We start from the raw sequence: 13,618 nt of genomic DNA, 5'->3' as shown, positions 1-13,618 counted from the left end.
TGAAAACAATACAGATGATTCAGAGGCAGATGGAGAGATGAGACACGGCTCTGGACAAGTAAGTGTTTTCTTGTGTTTATAACATATATTACTGTATATTCCGCATAAATAAGCTTTAGTTTGAATAATGAATACACATTTTGTAATTACCCTTTGTCCTGTGTTTCCTCAGTGAGTGTTTGAACCGTTTGTGCGTGTTTTTAGTTCATTGTTTGTTTCAGATCTATTGACATGCTATATAGATGTTTTGTATATTTACTGTAAATATATATATATATATATATATATATATATATATATATATATATATATATATATATAGTAAATAAATCAATAAATATAAGTTGAAAATAAGAATATATGTTGTGTTTGAGAGTCTATTTGTTACAATGCGGGGAGGTGGGGGAGGTGTAGGGCCATCTATTTGTTACAGTGCTGAATTCATGGGGAGGTGTAGGCCCATCTCTTTGTTCCATAGTACATTGGCAAAGTATACAGTATTTACAGTAAATATACATACAATAATACATTTTTACACACTCGAAAAGAAAAACTATATATATATATATATATATATATATATATATATATATATATATATATATATATATATATATATAGAATACAGAAAAGATGGAGAAGTTGTGTCTAGCTTTGTAAATTACATTTATTTATTATCCCCCACTCAGCAAGCGGCCACATAAAGTGGAGCAGCAGGACAGCACCTCATCAAGAGAGGAGGGCTTTCAGAGAGACCCTTGCTGAGGAGCATGGCAGAGTTGGGGTCTCAATCCACAGCCAGACCCGTATCTCCTGCTCCACCGAAGAGCACATCACAGGCTGTTGCACATCACCAAATCTTGCACCGCTGGTCGTCTGAAGTGCAGGCAGTGTCATGCAAAGACACCAGTGAAGTACTCTCCTGTGTTGTGCCTATGTGCTTTGTACACAAATGTGACTGCTACAATGACTGGCATGTTGCTAGAAACATGTACAATTTTATAATGGTTTGTAAATACTTTATGTAAAAATTAATGTAAATAGTTTGTTGTGTATTTTTTATATAAACAAATTGTCCACCATAGCACTAGTTTTGACTCTTTTATATGCACAACATTTAGTTTCAAGAAGGGAAAAGGCACTCTAATGTGTTTATGCATCAGTTACTCTGTGTCAGCAAAACTAATAGTGGATCTGGATATGGAATATGATAGCTCTAAGTGTCATCTTTCATTAGAGCCCACAATTATGACTGTACGTTGAAGCGTTCAAAAGTTGCAGCCTTTTTGTCCTAGGTTTCCAAAGTGACCTTTTGGAGTATCCAAAAGGCACTTTTGTAAAACGCCTGGGTGTACCCTTAGAAAAACATGTGTAAAATATTCATTTTTTTATGATATTGTTATAACATTTGAACCTGGACTAGGTAAGGATTCATGCTGTGATCCCATTGTGTTCTCAAGCTAATAGCTACAAGTTATAGTCATCTGCAGGCATCTGTATGCAAAAAAAAATTTCAGGCGGAAAAAGAAAATTCTATTTCATTGTGTTCAAACTTCTATTACTCAAAATCAGTAGCACTTACAGTAATTCTGACTGCTGGAGAAAAAACTTCAGAGTGTCCCCTTTCAAATGTGACCAAAACCATGCATGTACTCCAAACGGTTCAAGAACAGCTTTAAATTTACTTTGGGTATGCCTTGATTAGGCGTTTTAGGCTAATTTTACAGGATTGGGAAGAGGTTAAGGATCATGGCAAATAAGACATTCTGCTGAACTTCTTCTGTGGTGTTTCATAGTTAAAAGAAACTCATATATTTTAGGCTGAAATGTCTATTTAGCTTAACCACAATTTAATCATGCAGATGTACACCACAGTATGCAAGCATGCACAGTATTTGTGCTGATAAGGTCTGTCCACAGACAGCTTGCTCATTTGCCTCTGCCTGGCTGTTGTCTTGTGCCATGCTCTCTTTGGGCATAAACCAATAATGCCATGATGCCTAGCAACAGTCATCTGGATTTTCCCAAGAACTAGATGACGTGACTTCAGAAGGACAGTCGCACCACTGTCTACTAAATAGAAACCTCTGTATATGTGTGTGTTAGTTGGAGTCATTGTGTTATTTGTACTCGCACTGTTTCAGCAGTGATGTGGGCCAGCAGGGCCCTCTAGCTGTCCGCAAGTAGCAGATGGAACAGATTTGGCTGAATGGAGATCAGTGTATCAGCATTAGGATGTGAAGCCTTGAATACAAAGACTTGTGAAAACGGTCATTACCATCCTCTTGACCTACTTGAGGATCTATACTTGAATGTGGGGGTTTTTGTCAGGTGCACAAGGACTATACACTCATTAATCTTTCTGCCTCTTCTTCACCGATACTTGGCTCGGCCAACATGAGCATATGGGAAGACAAAGACCCAAAGGCCTTATTAAATAAGTGGACCCTTGTTTTCTGCCTTGCAGGGCCCATCTGTTAGAAGACTGCAATAAGAGGATTTTTTTGTGCTTATTACAGCTGATTTTTCCTGCCTTTGGGTTTCAGGTGACTACAGTAGATCACTGATGATGCTTAGGTTCGCATTCCATTGGAACAAAGGGAGACGTTAATAAGAGTTAGTCCTGTATACTGGCTTAAAACTTGCTAAATTTCACCCATTTTGAGTTTATCAGAATTAGCTGAAAACTGTATCCAATTTGGCAATTTATAGAAGTGATAACGGGACGTTCACACCAAACTTGTCTTTGTGTTTCTCTGTGTGTCAGTGCGACAATACGTGATGGGTGGACACATTTGACCAGTGCTATGCCTCTTGCGTTCTTATTTTCTTCTTTTTTTCAGAATTTTACATGAGCGCCACCTCTTGAAGATGCTGTGTGAAGTTCAACTACAACTTTTAAAAAACATGTCTCGAGACACATGCGTTTGTTCCATTCGTTGAGCGGAGTGTGTGATCTTTTTTACTTAACAAGAAATCATTTGATGTGAATGGCCCCTATTTCCATGAGTGTCAGTTCTAGAACCTTGTCAATGGAATATGGAAATTATTTTTTGAATAAAGAAATAGTTAGCAATTGAGTAAATTCTTTAAATAGGCAATTTTGTGTAAATTGTATGTGCTGTCATCAAATTGTATTATAGATGTTTGCATAATATCATCTATTGGCAACCTTGCTTAATAGATATCAGTATCTATAGTGGCATTTCACATTAAAAATCCCATATCGGTCAACCATTAGATAATGCAGAATTTCATGAAATATTAAACTAAACCAAAAGTTGCATTGCATTCGAAACTAATCGTAACCTTGAAGGTCTCTTCACACCAAGAATGAAAGAAAAAAGCACCACAAAAGGCTCGTGACCTACACTTTTGCATTGTGTGGCATTGCATGCTCTTTTGCGCTGTTGTCAAGGACATGAATGAGAGTTGATTAAATTACAAAGAATGAATTAAAATACATTTCAAGATTGAGCATCTCCAATGTTTCCCAACAAGAATACCTGGAAAAGATTGTGCATCTGTTTCATATGAAAGATTACGGAATAAATGCCGGAAATGGACCTTAATCTGAAAAGTAAACGTGGTCAGTTTTGTAAATTCTTAGCGGAGTAACCTAAATCCAATTGCTTAAGCTGTTTTAAGATGGGACTGCATTGATTAGAGAGCTTTAGTAGGTGCTGTGTTTAATCTCCTCCAGCTAACCTTGCAGATGTGAGGACAGCACTGGCACACGTCCAAGCTGCTGAGTCCCTGCTACAGCACCAGGTTTGTGTTCAGGGTCACAGTGCAAGAAGATTGAAAGAGCACAGTACTTTGATTAAACAAAATGTTTAGATTAAACGTTTCACATGCAGATGGTTTTTAAAAGAATAGTTCATTCATAAATAAAAATTCTGTCATTATTTTCTCGTAACCGTGTCATTCTTTTTATCTGTGCTGCACAAAAGGGGATTCTTTGTAGAATTTGTCACAGTTTTTCCATACAATGACAGTCAATAGTGACAACAGCTGTCAAGCTCCTAAAAGGACAATAAAATAACCATAAAATTTGTCAGTTTGAAATTTGCGCTATACTACAAATCTTCTGAAGCCATACTAAAGCTTTGTTTTAGGAACAGACACAAATTTAGGTCATTATTCACTGGAAATGTATAGTTTATAGTGTCATCACCAATCCTCCACCAAATTTCACAGATATTGTGGCTGGAAGGCCTCTCGAGGTCTCTGTCTAACCAATAGATGATTAGGTGGAGGATCGGGGATGATCTGGGGGTGCTTCAGCAAGGCTAAAATCGGGCAGATTCGTCTTTGTGAAGGACACATGAATCAAGACACATACAAGGTTATCCTGGAAGAAAACTTGCTTCCTTTTGCTCTGACAATGTTCCCTAATTCAGAGGATCAAGACCCTGTCATGGCCAGCCCAATCTCTAAACCTGAACCCCATTGTAAACCTCTGGAATGTGATAAAGAAGAAAATGAATTGCCACAAGCCATCAAACAAAGCCGAGCTGTTTGAATATTTGTGCCAAGAGTGGCATATAAAATCACCTAACAGTAAATGTGAAAGACTGGTAGACAGCATGCCAAGATGCATGAACGCTGTGATAGAAAATCAGTGTTATTCCTCCAAATATTGATTTCTGAACTGTTCCTAAGTTAAAACATTAGTATTGTGCTGTTTAAAAATGAACAAATATGAACTTGTTTTCATTGCATTATTCAAAGTCTGAAAACATTGCGTCTTTTGAACAAATATTTTGAACAAATAAATACAAATATTTTGACCAGTTAATATTTTGTCTTTCTGAAAATAAATGCTTTAATTTGGACAATATTTTAATTTGGAATTTAGGAGAAATGGTGTCAGTACTTTATAGAATAAAACAAAAATTTTCATTTTACTCAAACACATACCTATAAATGGTATATCCAGTGAAACTGATACTTTTGCAGTGGTCTCTTAATTTTTTTCTGAGCTGTATATAGAACAGGATTGCTCATGATGTTATATCATTGAAGCCACTGCACTGCCATATTGGTATTCTCAAACATTCCAGTCTCCCTATTTACTTAATAGGAAATCATCTCATTTCAGTGAGTAAACAGTAGTCATTCAGTCACTGATTGTTTTGTTTAAGCTCTTTAAGTTGACAGAAATATATACTTCACTCCTAGACCGCCACACTCATCATTTTCCTATTAATCAAGACAAGTATTTTTGAAACGAGCTGTTCAGTTTAGTTCTGTACAAACTATGCAGTATGAATGAAAATTTGTTTGTCACTACCTACATTTTTTAAAGTGTGCATTAGGTTATAGAACATGGTTCACATTAGTGCAAATAACCAAACCTGGTTTGTACAGAACAGCATTAAGACCTCAGAATAGAAATGACAACTGTATTTAGCTTCAGTGTGTATGTGGCCACAGAAAAAGGAAACCCGCCTCTCTGACATCCTGTGAGTAATGTACACCAGACATCATGAATTCAAAATATTTTTCTGATCCTCTTTGGTGACACTGGCTGCAGCACCGTCCCATGTGTTGACTCAGCTGAACACATGTGTGAAGTCTCTATAGTGTTCAGGTTTGACCCTGTGGAAGTGCTGCTTTACCCGCAGAGTGTGTCCTATATGTCTTCAAATGTCATATGAATTATTCATGGATTGTTAACCTTCCGTGACATTTCTGCTGCAGGAAAGCTTTAGCCGTTTTAGATTATGCTACATTGCGCACACACTGATTCCTGTGTATTGGTACCATTAGTGAGTCATGTACTTTGCCCTCTGTTAATTTTTCTTCCCAACAAATGGGAAGCAAAGGTGCAGAAGTGTGTGTTGTTGTATTTTTTACAGGTCCATGGCACATTGAAATTGCTTTTATGCTCAATAAGGATATGCAAACTACATGTTTTCAAAATGTAGCACCAAATTAGTTGATTCGTAGTTGATTAGTTGTTCAGGCAACCTGATGACTAGTCAACTAAACAGTGTTATAATAGGCTTAAAATTAGGCTGATTACAGGTTCTAGCACCACTAAAAATATAAAAAGACCTCACTAATAGACTAGTCATGGCTGCTTTTCCCAAAAGAAATGCAAGCTTAAGTATATCATAGAGACCGTTGGCGCCAATGTTTTCTACGATCTACTTGGGATGCTGTTGGGAGATGCAGCCCAGATCTCTAGTTCTCAGTGAGACCTGAGATTTTCATTTCCTGTGTTTCAGGTGATTCTGGTGTCTGCCAATAAACTTACACGTTACATCGAGCCATGCCAGCTGACGGATGAGTTTGGCGGGAGTCTGGTTTATGATCACTTGGACTGGGTCAATAAAAGATTGGTAAGAACCAAATCTTCGATTATGCAAAGCTGTGGTGGTTGTTAGGGCTGGGTGATATATCAAATATTTGCAATGTATTTGCAATGTTTCAGATGCCAATTAATACACAGTGTGAATATCAATGATTTTAACATGCTGTTAATGTAATGATGGCATCATTAACTGGGAAATAAACTGGGACTGGGTAAAACATTTATTTTTCGATGCATTGTGGTCTTCATTTGAACGATATTGATTCTTAAAACCAAAGATTGATCTTTTACTCAATGCACAACCCTCTGCTGCAGTGAGAGGAAATCACTTACATAAACATGTAACAAATTATAATATATGTATCATATTTATAATATAGTATCATATTTATTGATGAAATATATGGATTTGTTAATTTAAAAAAAAAATCTAAAATGTGACAAATGATGCAAAACGAATAAAATATAATTAGTAAAATGTATATTTTTGTAATTTACCCAGTTAGAAGTCCCCTGTATAATCAACAGCATTATCTGGGAGAGAATGTCTTTCATATATAAGCAAAATGGACATTATAACTCCCATATTATAAACCCATATTAATTGATATCGAATTGGGAAATCTGTATCAATACCCATTCCATAAACTTCAGAGTAGTTTTGTGAATAGTTTTGCAACAGAGGTGTTTTAATGTTCTCTCTGATTTACATTAGGGCTCTCAATCCATAAAAATTTGAATACATTTAATTACATGACACGCAGATGAATTAATTGATGTAATCGCATACATCATTATTTGCCAAGAAAGGCCACTAAATAAAGCTAATTTAAATAATGCCTAATAAATCATATATTTCTAAATCTAGTATATAATTATATAATTTGAAATGAAATTCAGTTTGATATAAATTGCATTATTGTGGCAGATGGCTTAAGTGGCTTAAGAGCTCAATATATTTTGTTTTATTCTCATATCAATGAACAAGCCTACAGTTGACAGCAATCTGTTTTGCATTGAGTTGCACAGTACACGTGCGTTCCATCTGCACTATTTATAATTGTCGCTCTATCTACATTGCGTGCCTCATAAGGATATATTTGGAGCATCTCACTGGTATTTAGCATCATAAACACCAAAGTTTAGGATGCTTTGTCAAGTTAAAAGCTGTGAAAACTTTGATTCCTGTATTCTGTTGTACTCCGCACACCTCTGCTTCCTCCTAAGTGAGGGGTTCTCATTCTGTGGCTGTTCTGCATGTGAGGTTTGTTGAGGTGCGCTGCTACCTATTATCACGGCTCGTAAAAACAGATATACTTAAAGACTGAATTGCTCGTAAAATGAGTGGCACGTAATTAACGCGTTAAATCAACAGCCCTAATTTAAATGCTTATTTAAACTTGAAACTCAGATTTTTTCAAGTGGTCTATTTAATTTAATGTGAATAATTTCTTGCTGTCAATAAACTAATTCTAAACTCATTCAATGATTCGTTTGCGTCATCACTCAAAAATGTTCACAGAAGTCATGGCATTTGTAATGTATTAAAATGTAGATTTAAAGTTGTAGATCAAATGCCTAAATATTGAGATCTTGTAAAAAAGCTAAAAAATATCACAATTTGATGTTAGCTATGTTTCCCAGCCCTAATGGTCGGTTTTAACAGTATACTATTTATAACTGCAGTTGTTTTTTTTACTCATTGGTGCTCTATTTAGGTCTTTGACAAATTCACAAAGGAATCCACATCCCTGCTGGATGAACTTACCGTCATCAATGAAAATGAGAAAGGAAGCCAGGCAGACAAGGACAGGTATTATTTGGCTCATTATCTACAGGCTAATAATAGATGCTATTTCAGTAGCCACCACTTCCTATTGGCTACACAGTATGCACGGTATGAAAAAAAGAATAAGAAAACTTTCTATTGAAGCTTATTTAAATAGATTTTCACAATATTATGTTGCAGTGGGTAATGGCTAAATAACCTAATAATTATCCCTGCATCTTTATGTACTGTCTTCAATGGAACTGATGTAACTCTTAAGGAAAATTTCAGTCATTATGATTAAGACATTATGTGAAATGTTATATATATATATATATATATATATTAGGGCTGTCAATCGATACAATTTTTTAATCGAATTAATTACATGGTGTCCCGATTAATTAATCGCATATACAAATATTTGCTGAGAAAGCCCCTCATATAACACTAATTCAATATATAAAGATGATACATATTTATATCAGTATATAGTTATACATAGTTATCTTTTAAATATAAAAAAAATATATATATATATATATATATATATATATATATATATATATATATATATATATATATATATAGCGTTAATTCAGTGCGATTAATTTGACAAAAAATAACATGTTAAAAAATTAACGTAATTAATCGCACCATAATAAGGAAGATTCCTGAGAAATGCAAGCTTGTAGTACCACCTGTTTACTCCAGAGGGCAGTAAGAGAAATTTCAGCTGTATGAGCAACGCGCAGTTTATACAGTGAAGAAAACACTTCAGCAGGCAGAACAACACAAACATGCGAACTAAGGGATCTCAAGATGTGTTTAAAGATTGAGTATTTAACAATATTTAACTTGAAACAGTAAACTAAAAATTGTATGTTTATGATGCGACGCACCCGAGATGCTACCCTCATAATAAATCTCCAACTGATTGACAAATTCACTTTTGAAATGGATATTTTTGAACTGTATGCGAATGATTGAATTATTATGATCAATAATATGGTAGTAAACAATACATTGTATTCTAAAGCCACTTTTTGTATGACCTTATCAATGATTAACTCGTCTGCTACAAGAATGTAATGCATTTTAATTATCTGAATATTTTTTATTATTTATATATATAAATATTTTTTTTATATTTATAGATAACTATGTATAATTATATATTGATATAAATATGTATAATCTTTATATATTGAATTATTGTTATATGAGGGGCTTTCTCAGCAAATATTTGTATATTCGATTAATCACGATTTAATTAATTGGGACACCATATAATTAATTCGATAAAAAATTTTAATTGATTGACAGCCCTAATATATATATAAATATATATATATATATATATATATATATATATATATATATATATATATATATATATATATATATATATATATATATATATATATATATATATATATATATTGGAATAGCCGATTCCCAATGCACTCTTAAGTCATCATGGTTGCGTAGTGACTCGCCTCAATCCGGGTGGCGGAGGACGAATCTCCATGTCTGAGACATCAATCCGTGCATCTTATCACGTGGCTTGTTAAACGCATTACCGCGGAGATGTAGCGCATGTGGAAACCATTATATTCTACGCGGCATCCATGCATAACTCACCACTCACCCCTCAGAGAGCGAGAACCACACATTATAGCTACCACGAGGAGGTTACCCCATGTGACTCTACCCTCCCTAGCAACCTGACCAATTTGGTTGCTTAGGAGACCTGTCTGGAGTCACTCAGCACGCCATGGATTCGAACTCACGACTCCAGGGGTGGTAGTCAGCGTCAATACTCGCTGAGCTACCCAGGCCCCCATAATGTGACTTTTCAGTCAGTTCATATAAGTGAAGTGTGGAATCTCTGTGCCACTTGCAGCCCAAAATTTAATTGTAATTTCTGAACCAAATGGAATTGCAAAAAAATATCAATTGTTTCCAAACAGGTCCTCCCCCAAACTCCCATTAATTGTGGAACTAATATTGCCATTTCAGGCTGCTGAAACAGAATTTTACATTTCAATTCTATAAAGAAGAATTGTAACCCTACAATTAAGTTCAATATTTTTAACATTAGTTAACAACATTAGTTAATATTAACTATTATAAAAAAGGTATATAATTCTTTGGGGCAATCACCTTTTTTGTTTAGTATTTCTACAAATCATTAGTTACCATGCTTGGTTAAACAGACTTTGCATATTTATTTTAATATTAGACACATAATGTAAGCATATTTTGTGTAGTAGGAAAAGCCATTGTGTTTGTTTCATTGTAGGACTTTTGGCTTACAAGTGGCATTGTGATCATTAACATGTTATTACTCCCATAGGTCGACAGAGAGCATCATTCTGCCTTCATTTGATCCTGAAACAGTCCTTCAAACTGGTGAGACCCTATCAGAAAACACCAAAAACAGTTGTCCATACAACATTTGTGCTATATTTAATATTAATTTCCAGTCTGTTCTTCACACAAAACCTATTGGAATATAGCACATGAATCGTGTGGACTACTTCACAGCTCTTTTATGGTGTTTTATTTATTATTTTATTTTACTGTCCAAATATGAAAAGGAGCTGCATGAATATTGAGGAAAAAAAACAAACATTGGCAAAAACTAAGTTTGTTTTTCTTTTCCTTTTGTTGGCATTTTAGGTTGCCAATTTGTTGTGCTTGGCAGAAATTAAGATACTGTAACACTATTGATGTTTCCATCCAGGATGTAATTTATGTGGAAAAAACATAATATAGCAAAAACAAATCTCCATTTTCACCCCGAGTTCAAAAGAACAAAATTGTCACTTCTGGAGGAATTGTAGCCACTGTGACTCTTTTATTAATAAAATACTTGTGGTTTAGATCATGCAGGCATCACATTGTAACGAACTTTGTCTCATGTCTGGGAGTGACAGCGCATCACACAGAGCACTATGTGTGCGCATTCCTCCATCCTTATGACTTTTCTGTGCGGATCTAAAGTATATTTTTCAATAGTGCCAATAAACCTACTCTTCAGCACAGTTCAAGTTTATATTCAACTTATTTACATATTTGCTCTGTAAACTCTATGCAGGCTTTGGATTTTCGAGACACTGTTATTTCAGGATGACCAGATGCAATGACTGGTCTGCTGGTTAGTCCAGTATATAACAAGTAATTCAGTCATATGATTTTTTTTTTTATGCATATCATGTATTCCTAATAAGTTCAATGGTAAAATATAGCTGCGAGCAGCGATGGCGGGCCCAAGCCGGTGGCACCGCCACCCCCGTGCCTTTAGGGTTGCTGTGCACGATGGGCAATAACGTAACCTCGCTTTGACCGTCGAGAAGATGTGTGCTGTAGAGCTCGCATAAGTGTGTGCTCTGCAAAAGTGCGCATCGAGGGCACATATCGACCACAAAGTATGCGTGAGCACCCTTCCGATACCTAAAATGAAAAATGAGACACCCTACGGTCTCATGGAGTTAATGGACACATGGAATAAGTACACAAGACTGAAAATTCATATGAAGTGTGCCATTTAGGACAGGGCCTATGACCGTGAACCACAATAGTCACATCTATGAGATAATTCAAATGTAGAATAATTTTTGATGTCATAGGATGTCATAGGTCAATATCTTTTGCAGCACTTAAATGTGTTAATCCAGAAGGCCAGTATTTATCTGGAGGTCTTTGTACAGGTTTATCAATGTAATTATAATTTACGCTTATGTGTTCCTATGATATGCAATGGAAGTACATTTTTATGTTTAACATGGGTGTATTCACAATACATAGCATACTGATATAATATCTTAAGATTATTTATCATTATGTTAAGTACATCACACAAATGTGACTGTATTCACCTGTAATGTCTCCAATAAGTACAGTATATTGGCCTGTATGGCCATGATATATTGCCTTAGCTAGACTTTAGCTAACCTATTACATTAGCTAGTAGCTCATGAGTCATGAATGTTAGCAAGACACAAGTTAACTATATTTGCTTTTGGCTAATTAGCTGTATAGTCGAGGCACTGTACACGCACGCGGAGGGAGGGAGGGAGGGAGGGCATCGACAAAATCTCATCTACCGACCTGATGTTTTGATTTTTTATTTAATAAATATATTTGTTTGACAGGAAGCTGTGCGCAAACAGGAATATATATATTAATTTATTTATTAAAAAAATAAACACCCCAGAAAAAAGGGCACTTTCTCTCGAGGAAGAAAAAGGGCAGGTGCTCAAGCCCCTTTGATGTCTATGTGTGCACGTGCCTGAGGGTGAGTAAATGATGAGAGAAATATCTTTTTGGGGTAAACTCATTTTATTTGAAAGACTATCTAGGTACATAATAACACTGCATTGCTGTGACTGTTTATAAATTTCAAAATGTACAAGCTCACACTTTAAATGGTCAGTGCTTTGATTTTTAAATCATTAAAATAGCAACAGATCAGAGAAGAAAAATGGAGATTGAGTGATTATTTTTACATTTTACATGCCATTCAAAAACGTGGCATTTTACAGCGTAAGAGAGAAATTAAAAAACTTAAAATAATACCATTTGTACTTTCCAATGACTTGGGATGTCTATGTTCAGGGCTGAAGGCTAAATTGTTACTGTCTCTTTAAGAGGGTTTTATCGCATGTTACGATATTCAAGGCACAGTTCAGCTTAATCTTTTGAGAACTGAGAAGTATCATTATTTTCGTTTTGTGCCGTGCTTGTTGCATCTGTATTCATTGTGAGATGATAAAATACAGACTGCGTGAATGGCTGATTTTGTTCACTTGAATTTTGTGACGTGTTTCAGAAAGATTATCGCGAAGACAGAGACAGCGCAGCCGGTTTATTTTCTTTATTTTACAAAAGCACAAGGTTTTGTTGTTATTTTAAGTGTACACAAATAAAAGTACGACTTTCATAGTTTGTGATGATGTATTAAATCAGTATGGGCACAAATAACGCAGTATTTTGTTTAAGTTGTTTCCGCTGTTTCGAGAGAAAAATATAGCAGGACGTCATCTGGAATAATGCCAGAATTCAATATAATTATACCAGATTTCTTTCTCAACTGTTTGTTCACTTGAGACATAACAGACTCCTCAATATATCATGTATTTTTACACTTTGTTGTATGAAATTGTCCGTTCAGACGCAAGCAGCAGGCGTTCGAGCGAGCGTTAGACACGCACGCGGCTCGATCGCTGTGTCACTCAATCTGCTCGCAAACATGTACTTGAGTTGTTTTCACATTTGTTGAGTTGAATAGTGTAAAATCGCTTGAATGTTCAAACAGGCAAACATTGTATACAACCGACAAACCTTCGTGAAGATGCGAGCAAAGTTGAAAAGGCAACTTTAAATGTAAGCTCTCTCTCTCTCGTTCGGCTTAAAGCCAAAATGTTCCCACACCGGAGCTGAAGATTGCGGCTTTGAAATCAATTCCATGTTGGACTCGTTCTTCCTAACTGGCTCGCTGAAGATGTCACGAAACAGAACAC

General features: G+C 35.4%; 1 protein-coding gene across 1 annotated transcript in view; it reads left to right on the top strand.

Moving 5' to 3' along the window:
• The window catches only part of LOC127658505 (SEC14 domain and spectrin repeat-containing protein 1-like), a 51,157-nt gene that overhangs the window by 17,839 nt on the left and 19,700 nt on the right, over positions 1 to 13,618 (top strand). Inside the window, exons 7-9 of the mRNA XM_052147813.1 lie at positions 6,237 to 6,350; positions 8,041 to 8,135; positions 10,450 to 10,505. Of these exons, the coding sequence (XP_052003773.1) occupies positions 6,237 to 6,350; positions 8,041 to 8,135; positions 10,450 to 10,505 (265 nt within the window). The remainder of the gene's footprint in view (positions 1 to 6,236; positions 6,351 to 8,040; positions 8,136 to 10,449; positions 10,506 to 13,618) is intronic.

The sequence above is a fragment of the Xyrauchen texanus genome, chromosome 18 (assembly GCF_025860055.1).
Source record: "Xyrauchen texanus isolate HMW12.3.18 chromosome 18, RBS_HiC_50CHRs, whole genome shotgun sequence".
NCBI lineage: Eukaryota > Metazoa > Chordata > Actinopteri > Cypriniformes > Catostomidae > Xyrauchen > Xyrauchen texanus.
This window is presented reverse-complemented; position numbering and strand designations above follow the sequence as displayed.